At 41.4% G+C, this 20596-nt stretch overlaps 1 protein-coding gene and 1 long non-coding RNA gene across 5 annotated transcripts; one reads left to right on the top strand and one right to left on the bottom strand.

Moving 5' to 3' along the window:
- The first annotated feature begins 86 nt into the window (after positions 1-86).
- Positions 87-19381, top strand: CEBPZ (CCAAT enhancer binding protein zeta). Its single transcript, XM_009569154.2, has 16 exons — positions 87-257; positions 1041-2557; positions 3586-3817; positions 4393-4567; positions 5177-5265; positions 5754-5807; positions 6479-6581; positions 7736-7804; positions 10055-10121; positions 11514-11614; positions 12333-12393; positions 13499-13698; positions 14769-14834; positions 15303-15364; positions 15452-15533; positions 16349-19381. The coding sequence occupies exons 1-16, from the start codon at positions 111-113 to the stop codon at positions 16486-16488; spliced, it is 3165 nt and encodes a 1054-aa protein (XP_009567449.2). The 5' UTR covers positions 87-110; the 3' UTR covers positions 16489-19381.
- LOC128851790 (uncharacterized) lies at positions 10144-20595 on the bottom strand. 4 transcript variants are annotated; one of them, XR_008449236.1, is made up of 6 exons: positions 19426-20595; positions 16911-16955; positions 16553-16649; positions 16335-16449; positions 11294-11339; positions 10144-11047 (listed from the first exon to the last, which is right to left on the bottom strand). It is a non-coding gene; the product is annotated as an uncharacterized LOC128851790 (long non-coding RNA). The 4 variants fall into 4 exon arrangements; XR_008449235.1 differs by lacking the exon at positions 11294-11339 and having other exon boundaries at positions 10145-11047; positions 19426-20593; XR_008449234.1 differs by lacking the exon at positions 10144-11047 and having other exon boundaries at positions 11071-11339; positions 19426-20593.
- Position 20596: the final 1 nt, after the last annotated feature.

A 20596-nucleotide genomic window follows, 5' to 3' on the forward strand; every position in this document is an offset into this window, starting at 1 on the left:
CTCTCTCCGCCCTGACAGGACCTGCGGCTCCCGCCATCCCTAGCGCCCAGCCGGAACCCCGCGCACGTGGCGCACGCGCGCAGAGGCTTGAGGAGGGGGAGCTGGTAGCGATGGCGGCGCTGTGGGGCTCGGGCGTGAGGGGCCCGAAGGCGGCGGGCAGGGGCGAGGAGGGAGAAGAAGATGATGAAGAAGAAAGAGGAGAAGGTGATGACGGAGGTTTCACCCTGGAGGAGGTGCTGCGTCTCGGCGGCACCAAGGTAAGGGGGCAGGGGGGAGGAAGAAGCAGGAACACGTGGGTGTCGGGACCCCGGGATGGATCCACGTGGCGTTGAGAGGCGTCGGGGGGCGTTGGCAGTCGCTGGGGGCTATTGGGGGAGGAGCTGAGGGGCATTGGGAGGTGCTGGTGGCCATTGGGAGTCACTGGGAGTTGGTGGGGGCCATTGGGGAAGGAGTTGGGTGTTGGAGTTCGCTAGGAGGCGTTGGGAGTCATTGGGAGTTGGTGAGGGCCATTGGGGGAGGAGTTGGGAGGTGCTGGAGTTCACTGGAAGGCATTGGGAGTCACTGGGGGTTGGTGGGGGCCATTGGGAGGCATTGGAGGACATTGGGAGAGGAGTTGGGAGGTGCTGGAGTTCGCTAGAAGGCGTTGGGAGTCACTGGCAGTCGCTGGGGGCCATTGGGAGAGGAGTTGGGGGGTGCTGGAGTTCGCTAGGAGGTGTTGGGTGTCACTGGCAGTTGCTGGGGCCCATTGCGGGGGGATTGGCAGTCGCTGGGGGCCATTGGGAGGTGTTGGTGGCCACTGGGGGAGGAGTTGAGGGGCATTGGGAGGTGCTGGGGTTCACTGGGAGCAATTGGAGGAGGCGTTGGCAGTCGCTGGGGGGCATTGGGAGGCGTTGGGGGCCACCTGGAGGTGTTGAGTGTTGTTGGGAGGTGCTGAGAGGCATTGAAGGCAATTGGGTGTTTTTGGGAACCACTGGGGACAGTTGGGGGTGTGCAGCTCTGTATCAGGTCTACCTATAATGCTTTTGTGCTACCGCCCATAGCAAGACTATGTGATGCTGTGCGCTGTGGATGAGGCGGAGGAGATTGTGGACGGCGGCAAAAAGGATGCGATCGATGACCTGAAGGAAGGGGAGCTGGAGGCATTTGTCAGTTCCCTGGGGCTTGGCAAGTATGCAAAAAGTTGCCTGGTGGTGGAGGAGGAGGATGGTGGTGATGACAGCCAGGAGAAAGAGAAGCCCCCAAAGAAAGAGAAAAGCAAGAAAGAAGCTAACCCTCCTTTGTTAGAAGGGAAAAAAGAAAAAAAAGTCAAAGAAAAGGCAAGCGCTGTGAAAGACAGAAAGAAGAAGCAAGCGGGCAGTGATCAGGACCAACAGCTTTCAGCAACGAAAGAGAAGCTAGTAGAAGATTTTGAATTTCATGCTAGGCAAGTGATACTGATCAAACCAGGCTGCAAATGGTATGATTTAGAGTATACTAACGAGTTCTCTTCAGAGCCACAAAATCAGACGCTTCTATCCAAGTATAAGGCCTTGGCTGAAAAGCTGTACCATCATGAGGCAGATCTGTTTAAGAATAAGACAGATTATCAGAAGGGCGCCTCTTCAGCGTGGATGAAAACTGTTGTGTCATCAGGTACCCTGGCTGACAGGATGGCAGCGATGACCCTTCTCATTCAGGATAGTGCTGTCCACAGTCTCCAGTTTGTTGAGAACTTGGTAAACCTCATAAAGAAAAAGGGCAGCAGGCAGCAAAGCCTTATGGCTTTGGATACATTCAAGGAGCTTCTAATTTCAGATCTCTTACCAGACAATCGAAAATTATGGTCTTTCTCCCAGCGACCTTTTAACAACATAGAGAAGATGTCAAGTGGCAACAGGGATTCAAGAGACAGACGGTTGATACTGTGGTACTTTGAGCATCACCTGAAACTGCAGGTGGCAGAATTTGTGCAAGTGTTAGAGACTCTGAGTCACGATTCTCTGACGGCAATGAAATCCCGAGTGCTGGCAGTTGCCCACGAGCTGCTCTGTAACAAACCTGAGCAGGAGAAAGTTCTACTTGTTCAGCTGGTAAATAAACTGGGAGACCCTCAGAACAAAATTGCCACCAAAGCCTCATATCTTTTAGAGACTTTGCTTCACAAGCATCCAAATATGAAAGGAGTAGTGTGCAGTGAGGTGGAGAGGCTTTTGTACCGGTCAAACATTAATGTGAAAACTCAATATTATGCCATTTGCTTTCTAAATCAGATAGTCCTCAGTCATGAAGAAAGTGCATTGGCTAACAAACTGATAACATTGTATTTTGGCTTTTTTCGGAACTGCATTAAGAAAAAAGATGTTGAATCCAAAATGCTCAGTGCTCTTCTTTGTGGGGTAAACAGAGCATACCCTTATGCTGAGACTGGTGATGAGAAAGTGAAAGAACAAATGGACACATTGTTTAAGGTTCTGCATCTTGTGAACTTTGGTACCAGTGTCCAGGCCCTGATGTTATTGTTCCAAGTGATGGACTCTCAGCAGACTGTATCGGATAGGTACTATGCAGCACTATACAAGTAAGTGACAGGTTTGCATTTTTGAATACAAATATAATTTTGTGAGGTAGTCCTCATTAGTTTAAAGTGGTAGAAATGGGTATTTTACTTCGAAGATCTTTCAGGTTTTTTGCCTCATTAGTGAAAAAATTCGGATGTTTTGTATGAGCTGGAAGAAAAAGCATGTCGATTCCTTGACTTAACGTGGGGATAAAACAAATGGTAGTGGCAGGTCCTGAGAACACAGCATATGCGCTTCCTCCTTTGCACTGTTTTCTGGTGGCATGTTTTAATTCCAGATATTATTTGAAACTAATAGATAACTACTTCTTCTGAAATATTTTTTATAAGTACTGTCACTTAGTCACATAGTAGCATAAAATCTTGTTTCCTTTTTTCCTGGGGGTGCGGGAGAATGTGTTAACAAATTCTTTAGATTTAATTCGTGGAGTTGGAAAGCCTTGTGTTAAAAAATGATCTCATTTTTATCTCACCTGATTGTTTAGACTCTTTGTAGGATCCCTGTAGGCTTCTGTTTAGTAGACCAAAGAGAAATTGCTGATTTTTTTAAAGAGGGAACCCAAGTTCCCCCAGAATGTGCAGTGTATTTAGGGGCCTTCCTGTGCCTGGCAGCCTGGAAAAAAAGTGGAGTAGAAAATGAACTTGCCAACACATATATCTGTTCTGATTGTGAAGCATGCTCATTGCTAACCATTTTGTTTCTAGTTTTTTGAACATCTGAATGAATCAGATTAGTTTCTCACTTTGAATTTCACCTCAGATTCTGAAACTGTTTTCAGTTGAACTCAGTTTCTTCTTAGTTTTTTTTTTTAATAATAACAGTTTTTTAAAAAATCGTCAGTGTCTCATATATATCTGGAAATACTACACGGCTGTTGACAGTTCAGAGTTGATTGTAATGGTTTTGAGTACTGGGGAACAAGCTGTCACTGGTCTTTTAGATGGCACTCTGAAGAATGTAGATAACTTGTTAATTCTCCTGCATGCGTTGTGACAATCAGCAATATTTTCTTATGTGTTTTCTACAGGAAGCTTCTAGATCCTGCTTTAGCAACCTGCTCAAAGCCATCCATGTTTCTTAATCTTATCTATAAATCTCTGAAGGCAGATGTGGTGTTACGGCGTGTGAAAGCGTTTGTGAAGAGGTTGCTTCAAGTCACTTGTGGACAAATGCCACCCTTTATTTGTGGAACCCTGTACCTTCTGTCTGAGCTTCTGAAAGTGAAGCCAGAGTTAAGGGTCCAGTTACAGGATCATGTGGTATAAGATGATTTCTTTATCTCATTGTTTTTTCTGTAAGAGCTAGTTTCATAAGCACCTTTCCCTAACCTGTTTTTTAGCAATCTGAAGGCTTGCTAACATGTAGCTAATGTGTTGTGTTGTGTTATGTTAGAAAGGGCTTGAACAAACAGTTGTAACTACATTAAAAATCTGCATAGATGAGGGTGCTTTAAGCATTCTAGTAGGTCCTATGGAGGTCATTCATAGAGTGTTATTTTGTTAGGTGCTGTGTAAGTAAGCAGGTAAATATTCTTCACCAAAAAGCTTTGTTTCTTCTCAGTCTATTTGTTCTCTCTGCAGTCTCTGAGGTATACCTAGGCAGGACTGGGTTATTTTTAATTTCTTTAGGTGGGGAGGGACCGTTGCACTTGTGTGATGTAAGCTGTAAAGTTCAATTCTAAGTCTTGTATCAAGGCCAAAGATCTGCATTGCTTCTATGTTGGCCATCATCTGTTTATATATTTGTAAGTAGTGTCTTAACTATCTGCCCATTTTTCTAATAAAACAGGATAAAACTAGAGAAGAAAAGCTGTTCGCTAATGTTTGTTTTTTAGGAGTCGGATGATGAAGAGTGCTTTAAGGATCAAGAAGAGACGGAAGATGTTGAGAAAAAAATTGAGGATGCAGAAAAAGAAGTAGGAGAGAAAGAGAAGAGCACAACGAAAAATTCTGCTAAAACAAACAAGTCAAATTCAACAGCCTCATGGGTGCATCATCTGAATATGGGAGGTAAATTAGCAAGAAAATATGTTTCATTTAACTTCTGACATTCTGTAACAGCGATGTGTCGATCAAGACTTGCAAAATTAAGTAATTAAAACATTAGTTTTTCAAATTGAAGTTTGATTCAAAGAAATCAGCCAGAATAATTTTTATTTATCTGTTAACTTAGGAGTATTGAAGAGACTACGTGCTTCACTTTATGCTGTTTATTGCATTTGTGCCTAAGCAATAAACAAGCTCGGGATTTTTTGCTTCCACATTCAAGCACCATCAGAGCAGCGTAGCCAAGGATACAAGCTCATTCGGTTGTGAAGCCTGCTAGAACAATTTGTCTAGCTTTGAATGTGCTTCTGGTTTCACTCTGTCCTGAGGACTTTTTGCAACAGAGCAGGGGTTTTCAGGAGCTTCATTGGATGAATGTAGGGACTCACCTGTGTGCCTGATCCTACGCTGGGGAAGGGCAGCTGGATGTAACTGTTACTTGTTACTGAATGAGCCTGTGGCCTGTCCATCTAAGAATGATGGGCAGCGTTACTGTCATGATGAAATGAAAGTAATACTCTCATAAAGTTGCCTGAGGAAATTTAAGTTGTTTTAATCTTCTCTGCTCCTCAGGCAGGAAGAGTGGAGCTTCGTATGATCCTATGCACCGAAGTCCTTTATACTGCGGTGCTGAAAGTACAAGCCTGTGGGAACTGAAGAAAGTAAGGCATTCGTATGTTGCTGCTTACTGAGTTTCTTAGTGCAGCCCCTATACTGAGAGAAGAAAATTAACTTGATTATCCTTGGAATTGCTACCTGTGTAACATAACAGAAAGGTTAAATAACACATTGTTCAGCTTTAAGCTTGTATGTTGCATACATCTTTAAGTGGAGATTTGGATAATAATAATAATAATAATCTTTTTTGACTTTTGGATCTTAGCTTCGTATCACTAAAGCTTTTTAGCATCAAATTAAATAAAATGTTAAGTGAGAAAGTAGTTAACACAAAAGATTAGAACTTAAAGTTCTTCAGTTGTTCAAGGGCAGAGCACATCAGCCTCGCACTACTACGTGTGTCTGTCTATTATTTATTGAGTTACAGAATGGTTTTGTGACATAGTGGTGTTGTCAGGAGTCTGATATGTCGACATGAATAATGACTGCATTTATTTTTAAAGTAGAAATAAATTTGATTCATATTTTTCAGCTTTCTGAACATTTTCATCCATCTGTGGCCCTATTCGCAAAAACAATTCTAGAAGTAAGTGCTTTTACTAATCTGTAGCTTTGAAGCATGTTTTTTATCTTAACTGTCTTTTGCTGTCTGAAAAAATACCTTATAAAGCCTCCTTGCACTCTGCAGATAACCAACAGCTCTGCAGCACCGCAAGGTAAACTTAAATGCAGAGCATCTCGGTGTTTTATCTAAAGGAGATGCAGAAATAATTAACTTGGTAGAAATGTGAGATTTTACTTGATTTTCAAAGCCCTTTTAGAATTTTGGTCTCTCTTTTTTATTTAACGTGTTTTTTAGGGGGAACCCTACTGTTGGAACAAATTATTTTTTAATGTTCTTGTGATATTGTGCCAAAACACTCAAACCTATGCAAATATGTATTTAAAATACTTATTTTCATGTGAATATTCAGTATCCATATAGTGCTGACTATTAACTGCTATTAGCACAGCGCGTTCGTTACAAGGCAGTTCATCACTGAAACAAAGTGAAGGAGATATGTTTTAGTTAAGAAAATATTAAAATTCCAAAAATAAGAACCTGTACAAGAGTGTATTAACCGGTCAGACTCATGTGATGAAGTATCTCCAAGTCTTTGTCTTTAAAAAGTGTGGTTTAATGTTGTTCTTGGATTATTTGAGTCCTCTGTGTTTACTTGAAGACCTTGACGATTTTTGGCTTTTTTCTTCTTCCAGGGAAATCACATTCAGTACTCTGGTGACCCTTTGCAGGATTTCACATTGATGAGATTCCTGGATCGCTTTGTGTACAGAAATCCCAAACTCAGTAAAGGCAAAGGTATGAACCTCTCTGTACGTATTAGCCTGTGATCTTGATTACATATGGTGACCAAGCTGTCTTTCTCTCAGACTGCCAAGTAACTCTTTGTTCTTGTCAAGTATTTGGGGTGCATGTGGTGCAACTGGGGAGTGGGATAAGTATTCAGGGCTGTGGGAGGGAGGTGTCTGCAACTCAGAACCAGCTGACAATCACATACTGCTGCCTCTCACATCTGCAGCGCAGAAACGGCTAACCTAGCAGGAATAAGCAAAATGATAGGGGAATGTAAAAACTACAGAATGGATGAGGTCGGAAGGGATCTTTGGACGTGATCTTCTCAAGCAGGGCTACCTAGAGCAGGCTCCCCAGGCTGTTCGGATGACTTTTGAATGTCTCCAAGAATGGAGACTCCACAGCCTCTCTGGGCTACCTGTTTCAGCTCATAGTCACTTTAGCAGTGAAAAAGTGTTTTCTGATGTTCAGACGGAAAACCTGTATTTCAGTTTGTGCCTGTCACCTCTTGCCCTGTCATGGTCACTGATGAAAACTGTCTGGATTTGTCTTCTTTACACCCCCTGTAGGTATTTATATACATTGATGAGATCCCACTGAGCCTCCTTGTCCAAGATGAATAGTTATCCCTCTCAACCTTTTCTGACAGGAGAGATGCTCCAGTCCCTTGATCATTTTAATGGCCCTTTGCTGGACTCTCTCCAGTACACCCATGTCTGCCTTGTACTGGGAACACAGACCTGGACACAGCAGTCCCAAATGTGGACTCACAAGTGCTGAGTAGAGGGGAGGGACCACCTTCCTCCACCTTCTGGCAACATTTCACCTAATGCAGCTGAGGATACTCTCAGCCTTTTCTACTGCATATTGCTGGCTGATGATCAGCATGGTGTCCATCAGGGCACCCAGGGGCTTTACTGCCAAGCTGCTTTCCAGCTCGGTGACCTCCAGCATCTACCAGTGCAGGGAGTTGTTCCTCCCCAGGTACCGGACTTTGCACTTCCCGTCATTGAATTGCATTAAGTTCCTGCCAGCCCATCTCTCCGGCCTCTAGAGGCTCTTATAGATGGCAGCAAAACCCTCTGGTCTATCAGCTACTCTTCACAGTTTTGTAACAACTGAAGTAAAATAATTTCTTTCTGATTTATGTTTTGCTACAGAAAACACCAGCAGTGTGGTAATGCAGCCAAAGAAGAAGCAGTTTATGAAAGACATGCACAGTGTTGCAGGTAAGCCAGCCCCTTTTCAGTTAAGATTATGATGGCTGAAACAGTGCAGGCTGGTTGTTGTAGGTGTGTCATCTGCACTATCTATGCTGTTTCTGTTAGGAATAAAAGAAAATCCTGTCCATCAGGAGTGCAGTGGGGGTGCCTGATGTTCAGGATCAGGTCTAATCTTGTAAGGGTGCATGAGATCTTCACAGCTGAAACTTTGGATCCATTGAATCATTTTAAGAATAAATGGCATAAAGTCAGTTACCTCAACTGTTAGCCCATTCAGTATGAAAATGCTTTGTCTTCTGTAGTGCTTGGCTGCACATTGATTTTTTTCGTAAGACCCTTCTTTGCCATCTCTTTTTCCACCTAATTGTCAATTACTTTCTATTGTAGTAATTCCTTTTCCTTAAGCAGTGCATGATTAAGACCGTACCTTCTGTTTGATCTGTACAAGGTCATACTTCCGCCAGTCCATTAAGAAATGTATAACAGCAAAGGACAGAGCTGCTGAAAACTGCATGCCTTGTATTCTGTGCTTTTTCTGCTATGACCTGCATATGCTTTCTATACCTTCTTTTATGCTAAGTTATAGTTTTTCCTGCATCCCGTAAAAGGACATACAACCCCTGGCTAAAGAATTGATTTGCAGTCTTGTGCTAAAAGTTTACAACATTTTTACAAATCTGTTTGTAGCTTGCAATATGACCACTTAAAGGAAAAAAAAGGCTAAAAAAAGCCTTGATATTTATTCCAGAAGAGTAGTGTGTTAGGTTACTAACTTCAGAGGAATGTGACTTTATAAAATACAACTAAATTTTCTGCTCATGAATATGCCATTTTTATGCCTGGCATTCTAGTTTTATGAATAATGATTTTCAGGTTCTTAAAATCTAAAATTACATAAAAATCTTCAAAATGTATGCTGATCCAGCAGCAGTTAGTATAGTAGTATTGTGTAGTTAACCTTTTTATTTGTTTCCAAGTTGTTTTATTGCTACTTTTATTCTGCTTATTGTGATTGAAAAATGACATAAATTCTCAAAACAGTGATTTATATAACAATTTAAAGCACATTAAGCTCATTCATTAAATAATATGGATTACTCCATACAATGCCACAGCTGTGGCTATTGTTAGGATTAGTGCAAGATGACTTTGGCACCATTACTTTGCTAAGTCTTCCTGCCTCCAGAAAGAGGGTGCCTTTTGTCTAGTCCCACTGTTTCCAGTGAGTAAGGGCAGGATTTGGTTTTAAGAATCAGCAATTAAAAATCAGAGTAAACATGCTGCTTGAGGACAGAAGAGCTTCGATCTTCTGGAATGTTCCCAGGGATGTGCTTTCCTCTAACTTTAGGTCTGTTGTGTTGCACAGATGGTTTTAGTTATGCAGATTAGCTGATGTAAGTTTACCGATGCATGGTTTTATGGCTATTAAAGCTTAAAGTAGGAAATTTTACCTGGAACACACTTGAAGGTACAGTTTGTTGTGTGTAGCTAGACTCTGCTAAGACTTAGAGAACTGAGATTGCAAATCCTGTGGTACTTTCTACTATTCGTTTGAAGAGTCCTGTGAGTATGCTGATATGGTTTCAGAAACTTGGACCCTTGCCACTTAGAAAATATCATAGCCCGTGCCCTCTGAAATAGATTGTAGTAGCTCTTTCTGCTCTGATTTACTTCTGTGGTGGAGGGGGGAAGTGGAAGATGTGAGGGTAGAAAGCTTCTCCACAGGGAACCTGATCAGTAGCCTGGTCAGTCTCTTGTTGCAGTGTCATATTTTGCCTTGGTTCCTCAGAAATGGAGGCAGGGTGAGGCTCCATCCCATCTTCAACGTGATCAGCTGGTGTATCGGCCTTCCTCGCAGCTGCTGACAAGCATTTCTCCTACTGCTAGGAGTGCTGGGCAGCAGCAGTTTCATTATTTTACTGCATGACAGCAAGCTTAGCTTATTTCCTAATTTTTTGTTCAAAAAAAAAAGAAAGAATGCATTCTCACTGTATGTGATGGCAAAACCTCGCATGCTGATATATAGATTTGAACTTCCTTAGGGCTGTGCCTCTTGAGTTTTTCCATGGGGCCTGCCTACATCCAGGCATTGGTATATACACTGAGAACTGCTAGTTTGAAGAAACTTTGAGATGGGCTCCACTTTATTTAACAGATGACACTGGGTATCTTGTGCTTCTGTCTCTGCATGCTGTCTAACCTTTCACAAGAATCAGTTCAACTTGAGATAAAATCAGTCCTTTTTTGGTTTTGCAGTCAACAGTAAAGAATTCCGTGCCAAAGATGAAAGCAAAATTCCAGTGGATGAAGTGTTTTTTCACAGGTAATGAAACAGTTGTGAACATTCATTTTAAGTGTTGTTTTTTAATGCAATGCCATCAAAACTCATTACATTTCACAATATTCTCTGCTATTCCAAGTGTTTGCTAAATTTGATTAATTTGATACAGTTGAGTATTGTCACATGGACATGTGGTGATAGTACTTCCCTTGAAACATAATTTTAACATTTGTCTAAAGTGCTTAAGAAAGAATATCACTTACAAACAAAGGCAATTAGTACTGTAGTCTATAATCAAGTAAGTTGATGCTGTGGTAGAGAGGCCTTAAACAATAGGTAACAAATGTTTTGTGGATTGTAGTTCTTGGGCATTAGGAGTATTTTTAAAAAAAAACACCCTGGAATATACCTTGCTAATATTATGAGTTGTTAGAATGGAACAATGCAAAAAAAGTCAGAGGAGCTAGTTTTTTTATTATTCATAGTTCTTTCCATTTAGTTGGCTTTCCTTTCAGATTATGATATAAAAATGCACCTCTAACACTAAAATTGAATTGGTACACATTTGGCAAAGATTTGTTTTCAGTAAATCAAAATATTGGTTACCTGTGAATGTCTCGTAACTTACAAGATCAGAGTTTATTTTGTCTAATTAACTTTGGGGTTTTATTTCTTTAGTGTATTCACTGCTGTAGGAGCCTTTAAATTTTTTTCAAGTGTCAGGTTAATGCAACTCATTAATTTTAATTATTTGATATTATAATATTGATTACTTACATAAAATGCTGGTACTAGTTTTGAGATTAAAGAAAAGCAGGTTAAAAACATGCCCCTGTCTGAAAAGTTAACAGTATTGTTACGTTGAAGATGACTGAAACTGAGATCACACATTTAAAGTCTTCCATACAAAGTGCTGTACAGTTTTGCTGTTGTACCTGATCACATTTGCCTTCTGTGTTTTGGTGGTTCTATAATATGAAAAAAGGAAAGAAAGTGATTTAATATGACTCACAGAAGGTAAAACTAAGCACATGGAATAGGGCTGTGTGAGAAAATTTATTAGAATTTAATGGGTGAATCTTTTTTTTTCCTCTTCCCCCTCAGTTAGATTCAAGTTGAACTTGATTGTTTCTTCCTTATCAGTATAACACAGATTTACACATCTTTTTTGTGCCTCTTTATAAATTCACTATGTTAAAAATAATTTCTGGTACCTTTGGCTGTGAAATTTCTGTTCGAAATCTTAAGAAGTAGCTTACTCTGAAAAACAAGGAAGATACGAATCTCTGATTAGGGATGTGTTTGAAACCATGACTTACAATTTCCAACTGGCAAAAATACACATGAAACAATCTGCAGGTCGTTTTTTTAAAAAAACTTGTCATAAAGATCACCCTCTGTAATTTTATGTCTGACAGCAATATATTATTTCAGATTTTATTCCAAGTTTGATAAGAAGAGAGAGAAACAGAGGCGTCAGGATGATGAAGAAAGTGTGGAAGACGTAGATGATGATGAATTTGAAAGAGCACTGGGTGAGGTGGTGTTTTTCCTTGCAGGAAGTGTCCCAATATTTCACTCTTTTGCAAATTATTAATTTATTCTTTTTATAGTTTGTATGGTGTAAAAGAGCCAGATAAAGGAATATGGAGGAAAACTGGCTTTCCAGTATTAGTGTTTACTCTTTGCAACAGAACAGCTGTAGTTTTTCAGATTTTGTTCTAACCTGCTATTTTTTATAGCAATTTGTTCCTAATTGACTCATGCTTGCTTTTCTATCAAAAATTATAGTGAATGCTTCTGGTCTGAAAATGAATGAACAAATTAGCTGGCAGGACACTTGCTTGGGGTATCTTAATTGAGTCATTGTTCTGTCTGACCTGGTCAAGTATTTGAGACTTGTGATATCTTGTGTTCCAACTAAGTTCGAATCGCTGGGCAACTGTGTGTCCATCTGGGTTTGTGATGGACATCATCTAGTTCTTGCCAGAAATTACATCCTGGATAAAAGAAGACTTTCACTGTTGTTTAAAAAAAAAAAAGTGTTTGCGTTTTTTTTCAGAAGAAGTCCGTTTAGTTTGAGGTAGCTGTTTTGGGGAGTATTTTTCTATAGGACCCTTTGGTATCAGGGCCCTTTATATGATCTGTGTGAGTAACAAACTTTTCAGGAAAATGATACCTAAATATTTTGCAATGACTTCATATTTCTTTGTTTGATTTTAATTGTAATATAAACATTTTTTTTCCCCCTAGATACACTTGAAGCTGCTGATAATGTCATCGATGTTGGCCAGGACGACCTTGATTTTGCTAGGTAACACTTCAAATTGGTTCTTTCGTATTTGTTTTTTTTTTTTTTTAAATACCTTTATAGAATTTTACTCTGCAAAACTGAGCAGATCTTTTTCAAAAAGACTCAAGAATATCACCTTACAGAAAAGGCAATAGCAGTTGAATGCTGGGCGGTGCTGCTTTTCTGCATGTGCCATAATGGAGCATTATGATCCTGTGGTGCTTACAGTCTGCTGATTTGACACGTGAGACCTGTAGTATTTAATTTATACAATGCAGTGACCCAGTAAGCAAGGTAAAATCTTACTTGTTTTTCATTGTCTCACGTTTCTGTTTGAGAATTGCTAACTGCAAAAATAAGCAGAATGAGGCATAATGGGACTGCTGCTGTAAGGTGTGATTGTAACTGGACCTAATGCAGTAAATAAACTTTGTGGAATCCAGCATCACAGAGTTCAGTTCTCAGGAAGTCAGCAGTTTCATTTGTCATAGAATCATTTAGGTTGGAAAACACCTTTAAGGTCATTGAATCCTACTGTGAATGATGAAGTAGCCTCTTTTTTTGCTTAAAGTATCTGCAAAACAGCTTTTGAATCAACAGAAAAACTTTTTTTCTTGATCTGAAAGGAGAATTAAAGTTTAAACTCCTAGTGAAGCCTTAAGGTTTTTGTGATCCAGACTGCTGTGAGTGAAAAACAGAGGAGACAAAAAACAAGTAACCATCTAGTACATGAAGAACCATGTTTGCTTTCTTAAGCAAAAAATTGCATTTCTTCATGAAGTTGACTTGCTAGGGGTACCAGCATTTTTTGTGTTTTACAGAAAAGACTTTCTGAAATGGAGCAAAGGCATGAATACAACACTGAAGCTGACATTTCTGTTAATTCAGAAGAGACTTCTCTCCAGAACTTCTTCAAATGGCTGACTTTTATGATATGGTTCCATATGCTGATGTTGAAAATGTACCTGAGTGCATAATATGTTCCTTAGGTCTCAACCCACATTTACAGTATTTTGCAAGGATGTTGAACTTATTCTGACATAGTGTTTGCCAGTAGATAGATGTTATCTGGATGCAAACAGTGTTTTTCCAGATGAAGTGCTAAGCTTGTTGCATATTCTTTTAGTAATATACAAAAGAAAACCAAAGGCGATAAGAAAGGTGCAGAATCCAGTGCTGACTGGGAGGATTCTGATGATGAAGATGAATTCAGTGATCTGGATGATGAGGAAGTCTCCTTAGGAAGTATGGAGGAGGACTTTGAAGAGGATATGGATGAAGAGGGAGGTGTATTTATGGATGTAGCTGATGATGATAACCGCGAAGGTAAAATAACATTTATAACTGAAAAATGAGAAGAAGCTTTAAAGATAGGTTATTTAATATGTAATTACATATATAAATTCAAATTTAGTTTCCTGAGTGGGAGGTTTGGCTTTTAAGTAGTGACAAGTCCTTCTCTGGACAATGAATTCTTAAGAGAAACATTTCCTGGCATAGCTTCCTAGGTGAGAGTGGGAATTAGGCATCTGGGTATAAAAATTTACAAACAAGACATCTTTCATTCTGAAAACATTGGCAGTAACAATAGTAGCTTTATACACAAATGACTAACTACAGTAGGCAGAAGTACTAGAAGATCTCAAAGGAAAAAGGAAAATTTCTCAAAGAAAAAACAAATGTGGTACTTGGTAATTTTTTTTTATTTCTCTAGACCTAGTTAATGTTGATTTTTTATTTTTTTTTTATTAGCCAAGATAACTTGTATGTAAATTGCTGACTCATAAGGAACAGCCTTCTCTTCTGATACAGCTATGCACCTAAATTTTTATTACCACTGTAATAACTCATTCTTGCACCTGCATGGTTTTATTGTCTTCTCAACTGAGAAGCAGAGTTTACACAGTATACACTTTATGTGGCTGGAAAAGCACAGATGAATGGGAGTATTTAATCTAATAACTTAAAAGTCACAGGAAGATGATTGAGGGTAGAGGAGATAAACCACTCATACACCTGTTAACACATTAATCTTTCATGAGTTACTTCACCAGATTTACCATGCAGACATTCAAGTTTTACATAACACCTGCTTTTAGCCTTCATATTTTAACTTAGTTATAACATTTCATTCCTTTTTGGTGTTGTGGGAAAAAAAATGCATGAAGAATGGCACACCACTGATCAAGTTTTCATTGTCTAGGTTGAAGAAATCCCAGATCTGGTTGTGTGCACGGTGTTTTAAACTTTTTTAAAGTCAAGATTCAGACCATTCTGACAAATATGCCTAAAAAGAAATTTTACTCTCTGGTCTGCTTTAAATATATGCATATGGTGTGAGAATTGGGGATTAGTGTATCTTGATGTTTCTTTGTCTGTTTTTTTTCCCCTGTCAGACGTGAACAATGTCAGTAAAAAGGGCAAGAGAAAGAAAGATACAAATTTTGTGGGATCACTTGAAGGTAAGGAAACACTGCCGTCATTTCTATTTAAGAAGGCTTAATACGAATACAGAGTCTGGAAAACTTTGGAATCAGGGGGTTTTGGTACAGCAGGTTATCTACAGCTTTGGATCTGGGTTCAGATTTAAATAAACCATAACCAGAAAGGAGTTAGTCTTAGTCCTGCCCTCCAGCCAGTGTGGCCTAATTTAGAGTGACAATCTACTGCTGAAGGACTGGGAATCAAAGGAGGAACTTTTGAAGAGAGGATGAAGTTGTACTGATGATTTGTGCATCTCTTACTAACACGATGAATAGATTCGTTCTATTTAGTTCTTAGGGTATTTTTTAGGGAGGGTGGAGAATAAAGGTTACTAACACAGCTATTTTAGGTGGTTGTATTAAATAAAAAAAAAAATGTGGTAATGCTTTTACTGTCTTTGTGAACTTGAAATTCTGTCTTGTAAGAACAGTACTTTTTGTTTGAAGGATCCAACCGAGGAAAAAAGAGAAAACTCACAGATGCCAGTATATTGGCATCTGCAGAAGAGGTAAGTTTGATCAGTGCTTAGCAAAAAGTGATCAAGCATTTTTACTTGTTTCCTTGTAATAAATTATTACAATTTCTCTCTCTAAAGTTTGGCTATCTGCTTGATGAGAATGCTGGGTCTAAGTTTGACAATATTGGAATGAACGCCATGGCCAACCGAGATAATGCAAGTAAGTAGAAAAAGCAGATAGTTGTAATGCTGGTTTACTGCTCTTCAGATTCTGTACTTAAAAAGACATACTTTCTTTAACTGAAATACACACAGAGTCAGAAATCACACAGTCGGAACAGTAGCTCCAAGTCAGTAAGACGATATAGTTTTCTTCAGTTGCAAGAGATGCCTGGTGCTAATGCTTAATGTGACTACTGGAGTGAATAAGGCTTCAGAAAAGAGGAAAAGGCTATCGTGTCACCCTTTCGCACTTTCATACATAAGAACGGGCACTATGCTGTTTGTTGGGGGTTCATGTGAATTTTGCTCTGATAAAGAGTGTCCTGGATTCTTGTGAAAGAAAGGCAGAAGGTGTGGCTGTTTTTACCGACCTACCAGAGTATTTCCTTACAGCACTGGTGAGTAGTTTCCCAGGAATAATTCTAAGGAATTAAATGATTATATACTGATAGAATAATTGGTCCTTTGTAGAGCTTTTATGAGTCTTCCTGGTGTCACCTAAAAATGTTATCACCACCCTCAAACACTGTATATTCACGCTGTGTACTTCTAACATAAGTGTGTCTAGCATTAGTAAACTACAAAGCAACGGCAAGAGCAGTCTCTTAAACCCTGCAATTTTGAGACGGTAGGGCATATTTTGTGAAATGATAAACAAAACTTTCTCTGGTGTCAAAAAAAGAAATATGGCAGCTTGCACTTTATTAACATTTATGTAGTACCCAAGTTTTAACTTTTACATGATTCATCTGTATTCCAGATCATGGTCTGAAGTATGCATTGGCTCCTTATTTCTCACCTTTCCTCTTACAGATGTCAAACAGATCCAGTGGGAAATAGAGCGTGACAAGTGGCTTCATAATAGGGATGTGAAAAGCATCATCAAAAGGAAGAAACAGTTCAAGCACAGAGGGCTGAAAAACAAGTACAAAGGCAAGAAATCAAAAAGATGAACGGGGACATTTAATGTGGACGTTTTAAAAATAATTATTCTAAAATTATTTTTTAAGTACTTACACATCTTTCTTACTTCAGTTCTTGCTGCTTAACCATGCCATTTGGTCATTCTCCTTTATGCCATGAATTCCAGACCACTCATTGGATTTGTAATACACTGAAAAACAGGAAAATCCATGTCAGCTATAAGTTAGGTGTGCCTGAAGGTGAGCCACTTTGTGGCTAGTTTTGTTGCATGTATACTCCTCCACTTCTGAGGACTCTGTCCAACAGTCTGACTCTCAGCCATGCCTATGCATAAGAATAAACACACAGTGTCTCCTGGGGTAAGTTTTAAGCAATAATAAAATCGGTTTTATACATAAGATGCAACAGAAGCTTCAGCCAACAGTTCTGAATCCAACAACTACACACCTACCTTCCAGAATTGATGGAAACCTCTTCTGCATTGTATATCTGAAATCTGACAGGAAAGAGAAATCACAGTTACTTTACCCAATGTATTTTAAGACAAATAATTAAATGCATTATTTTTCTAGCTAGACTAATTTTACCTAAATTTGTCTGAGCTCCTTAGTTACAGCCACCATTAAATAACATAATCTGAATTTACCTTTTTTTTTTTAAATTGTATGACAAACCATATTCAGATTACACATATGTGCAACCCTATCATCCCAGTGTTTTCATAGAATCATAGATTAGTTTGGATTGGAAGGGACATTAGAGATCATCTAGTTCCAACCTCCCTGCCATGGGCCCCATCCAACCTGGCCTGGAACACCTCCAGGGATGGGGCATCCACAGCTTCCCTGGGCAACCTGTGCCAGTGCCCCACCTCTCTCATGGTGAAGAAATTCCTCATGTCTAGTCTAAATCTGCCCCTCTCCAGTTTAAACCCGTTCCCTCTCATCCAATCACTACAAGCCTTTGTGAACAGTCCCTCCCCAGCCTTCTTGTATGCCCCTTTTGGGTTTTCTGAGCTTCTTCACAGTTGTGATTACCAGATAGAAGCTGCATATTCACAGGAAGCAGAATGCCTCTCATAGGCTGACATACAGTGAAATCTGGGAAAACTTTTGTTTCATTATGTAGCTTTAGGTGTTCGCTTGATCCTTCTGAGCGCTGCTCCAGCAACCCAGTAGAAAATCGTGTAACGATAGCATAAAGCTATCTTAATGATTAGAGCAGCTCATAGCAGGATCTTACCAATGCTAGTACTAGCGCAAGGGAAGCAGGAAAAGCTGCATTCTGAGCATACTGAGCTGTTAGATGAGCTCGCTGCACCTTAAAGAACTACAAGAACGGCAGCTGAAGCAATTCTTCTGCAACAACTAGGACCTAGAACTGAAAATGGGGAGAACGAGAAACCATGAAAGCCCAGCACCAAGTTACCAGGACAGGCCGACACATTTTTCTCCACATTTTGATTATATAGTTTTTAATAAAAAATGCAAAGAAAGATAGCTTAAGTGTAGCAGTGTGCTGGGCTCTGAATCTGGGGTAACCAATGCAAACTTATGTAGCATAGATGAAGTTCAGCTTGAACTTGGTGTGAGACCACATTACTGCTGACAGGGGTGAGCTCGTGCCCTCCCGGTGATAGCAGCAGCTGCCTGTTGGGCTTGCGCTGACCTTGTACGTTGCAGGACTGAGTGCCTTTTACAGCAGGGGCGCAGGTATGTCTAACCAGTGCTGCACCCTGCAGACAATAAAAAAGGCACTGCTGTGCAGAGCAAATCTTGCAGCGACCAAGTTGGTGCCTGGCTTATTTTTGTGTTACCCAAGCAATGAGATGGGAGTCTGAGACTTGAGGGACTGAAGCTAAATCATAGAATATTTTGGGTTGGAAAGGGACCTTAAAGATCATCTAGTTCCAACCCCCCTGCCATGGGCAGGGACACATCCAACTAGATCAGGCTGTCCAAGGCCCCATCCAACCTGGCCTTGAACACCTCCAGGGATGGGGCATCCACAGCTTCCCTGGCAACCTGTGCCAGTGTCTCACCACTCTCAGGGGGAAGAAATTCCTTTTTATGTCTAGTCTAAATCTGCCCATCTCCAGTTTATACCCATTGCCCCTCGTCCTATCACTACAAGTCTTTGTGAACAGTCCCTCCCCAGCTTTCTTGCAGGCCCCTTCAGGTACTGGAATGTTGCTATAAGATCTCCTCAGAGCCTTCTCTGCTCCAGGCTGAACAAGCCCAACTCTCTCAGCCTGTCCTCGTATGGAAGGTGCTCCAGCCCTCTGATCATCTTTGTAGCCCTCCTCTGGACCCGTTCCAACAGCTCCATATCCTTACGTTGAGGATTCCAGAACTGGACACAGCATTCCAGATGAGGTCTCACAAGAGAGGAGCAGAGGGGTAGAATCACTTCCTTCGCCCTGCTGTCCATGCTTCTTTTGATGCAGCCCAGGACACAGTTGGCCTTCTGGGCTGCGAGCGCACATTGCCAGCTCATGTTGAGTTTCTCACTGACCAGCACCCCCAAGTCCCTCTCTGCAGGGCTGCTCTCAGTCACGTCATCCCCCATCCTGTACTGAAATCGGGGATTGCCCTGGCCCGGGTGCAGGACCTTACACTTGGCCTTGTTGAACCCTATGAGGTTGGCACAGTCCCGCTTCTCCAGCCTGTCCATGTCCCTCTGGATGACACCCCGACCTTCCGGTGTGGAAGGCGCTGCTGGCTGCCTTGCCCGCTTGCCAGGGGGTGTGTTCCCTACCTGGGAAATGTCCAGTCCTGCCCCCCTGGCATTCCAGCCTCTCCTTTCCCAGCCCCTATCTCGGCCGGGCTGTTCCTGCTAAGACGGCCCAGATGAGGAGTCGCTGCCGGCTCACACGCTGCCTTTCCGACGCGTCCCCAGGGCTTTGGTGTCACACAGGCAGCGCAGCGGCTCGCCCCTGGGATGCCCGCCCCGCTCCCGCCCCGCACCTCGGCTGCGGTCCATGGCGCGGTAGAGCAGGAGGGCGCCGAGCACCCCCGCCGCCTCCAGCAGCAACAGCGCCCGCAGCGCCCGCCGCGCCATCGCCCGCCGCGCCTGCTCCGCTCTGGCATCACTTCCCGTGACGGCGCGATCCCGCCCCCATCCCGGCGGGGCGCTCCGGGGGCTGCTCGGCAGCTCCAGCTGGTGGAAGGGCTCTACTGTTCCTGAGGGCCAGCACTGGTGGGGGGAGCGGAGATAACGCAGAGATCACAGGAGTTAAAAAAGGGATGCTGTTTCTGCCGTAGGAATGTTGGAGAAACCTGTGCCGTGCAGGATCTTACTGTTTGTTCACAAAGGCTTGTAGCCATGCTACAGGGGGCAGATTTGGACTAGACATAAGGAAGAATTTCTTCCCCCTGAGAGTGGTGAGGCACTGGCACAGGTTGCCCAGGGAAGCTGTGGTGCCCCATCCCTGGAGGTGTTCAAGGCCAGGTTGGATGGGGCCTTGGGCAGCCTGATCCAGTGGGATGTCCCTGCCCATGGCAGGAGGGTTGGAACTACATGATCTTTAAGGTCCTTTCCAATCCAAACCATTCCATGATTCCGTGCTTCTACGATTCTATGAATTGTGTTTTTAACATTGTGAGAATGAATCGATAAGTTTTGCTGCAGCTGGTTTGTACGTTTAATTATCTTGTCATATAAATCTATCTTGTATCAAGAGATAATATGCAGACAATCTCCAGACACGGATGAATAACCTGAAAGAATAGACACTCCCTTAGAGTTGCAAGAATTTATTGGTATGCTTAATTGTCTTGTAAGAGGTAGTTGTCGTAGGTCAAGAGAGAACCCGAAGGAAGTCTCTAGACATGGTTGGATAACCTAAAAAAACTCCCATTATTTGAGGACTTGCATGGTCCTTTGTCTGAAACTAGTACCTATACACCTACTGCTTTTGTAAGGTGGGATGCCTTATTTAGAAAGGCATCCAATTCAGTGCTGAATTGTAAAACAAAGATATTATTGTCTTTGCTTCAAAAACTTTGTATTTTTCAATATTTTATCAGTGACTAGGTGTTTCTCACAACATGAAGAACAACGCTAGTGCACACCAGCTCCGGTAAGGAGATTTGGTATCAAAGATGGCAGCATCCCTTCCCTCTCGATACAGTTCTC

The sequence above is a fragment of the Cuculus canorus genome, chromosome 3 (genome assembly GCF_017976375.1).
Source record: "Cuculus canorus isolate bCucCan1 chromosome 3, bCucCan1.pri, whole genome shotgun sequence".
Classification (NCBI taxonomy): domain Eukaryota; kingdom Metazoa; phylum Chordata; class Aves; order Cuculiformes; family Cuculidae; genus Cuculus; species Cuculus canorus.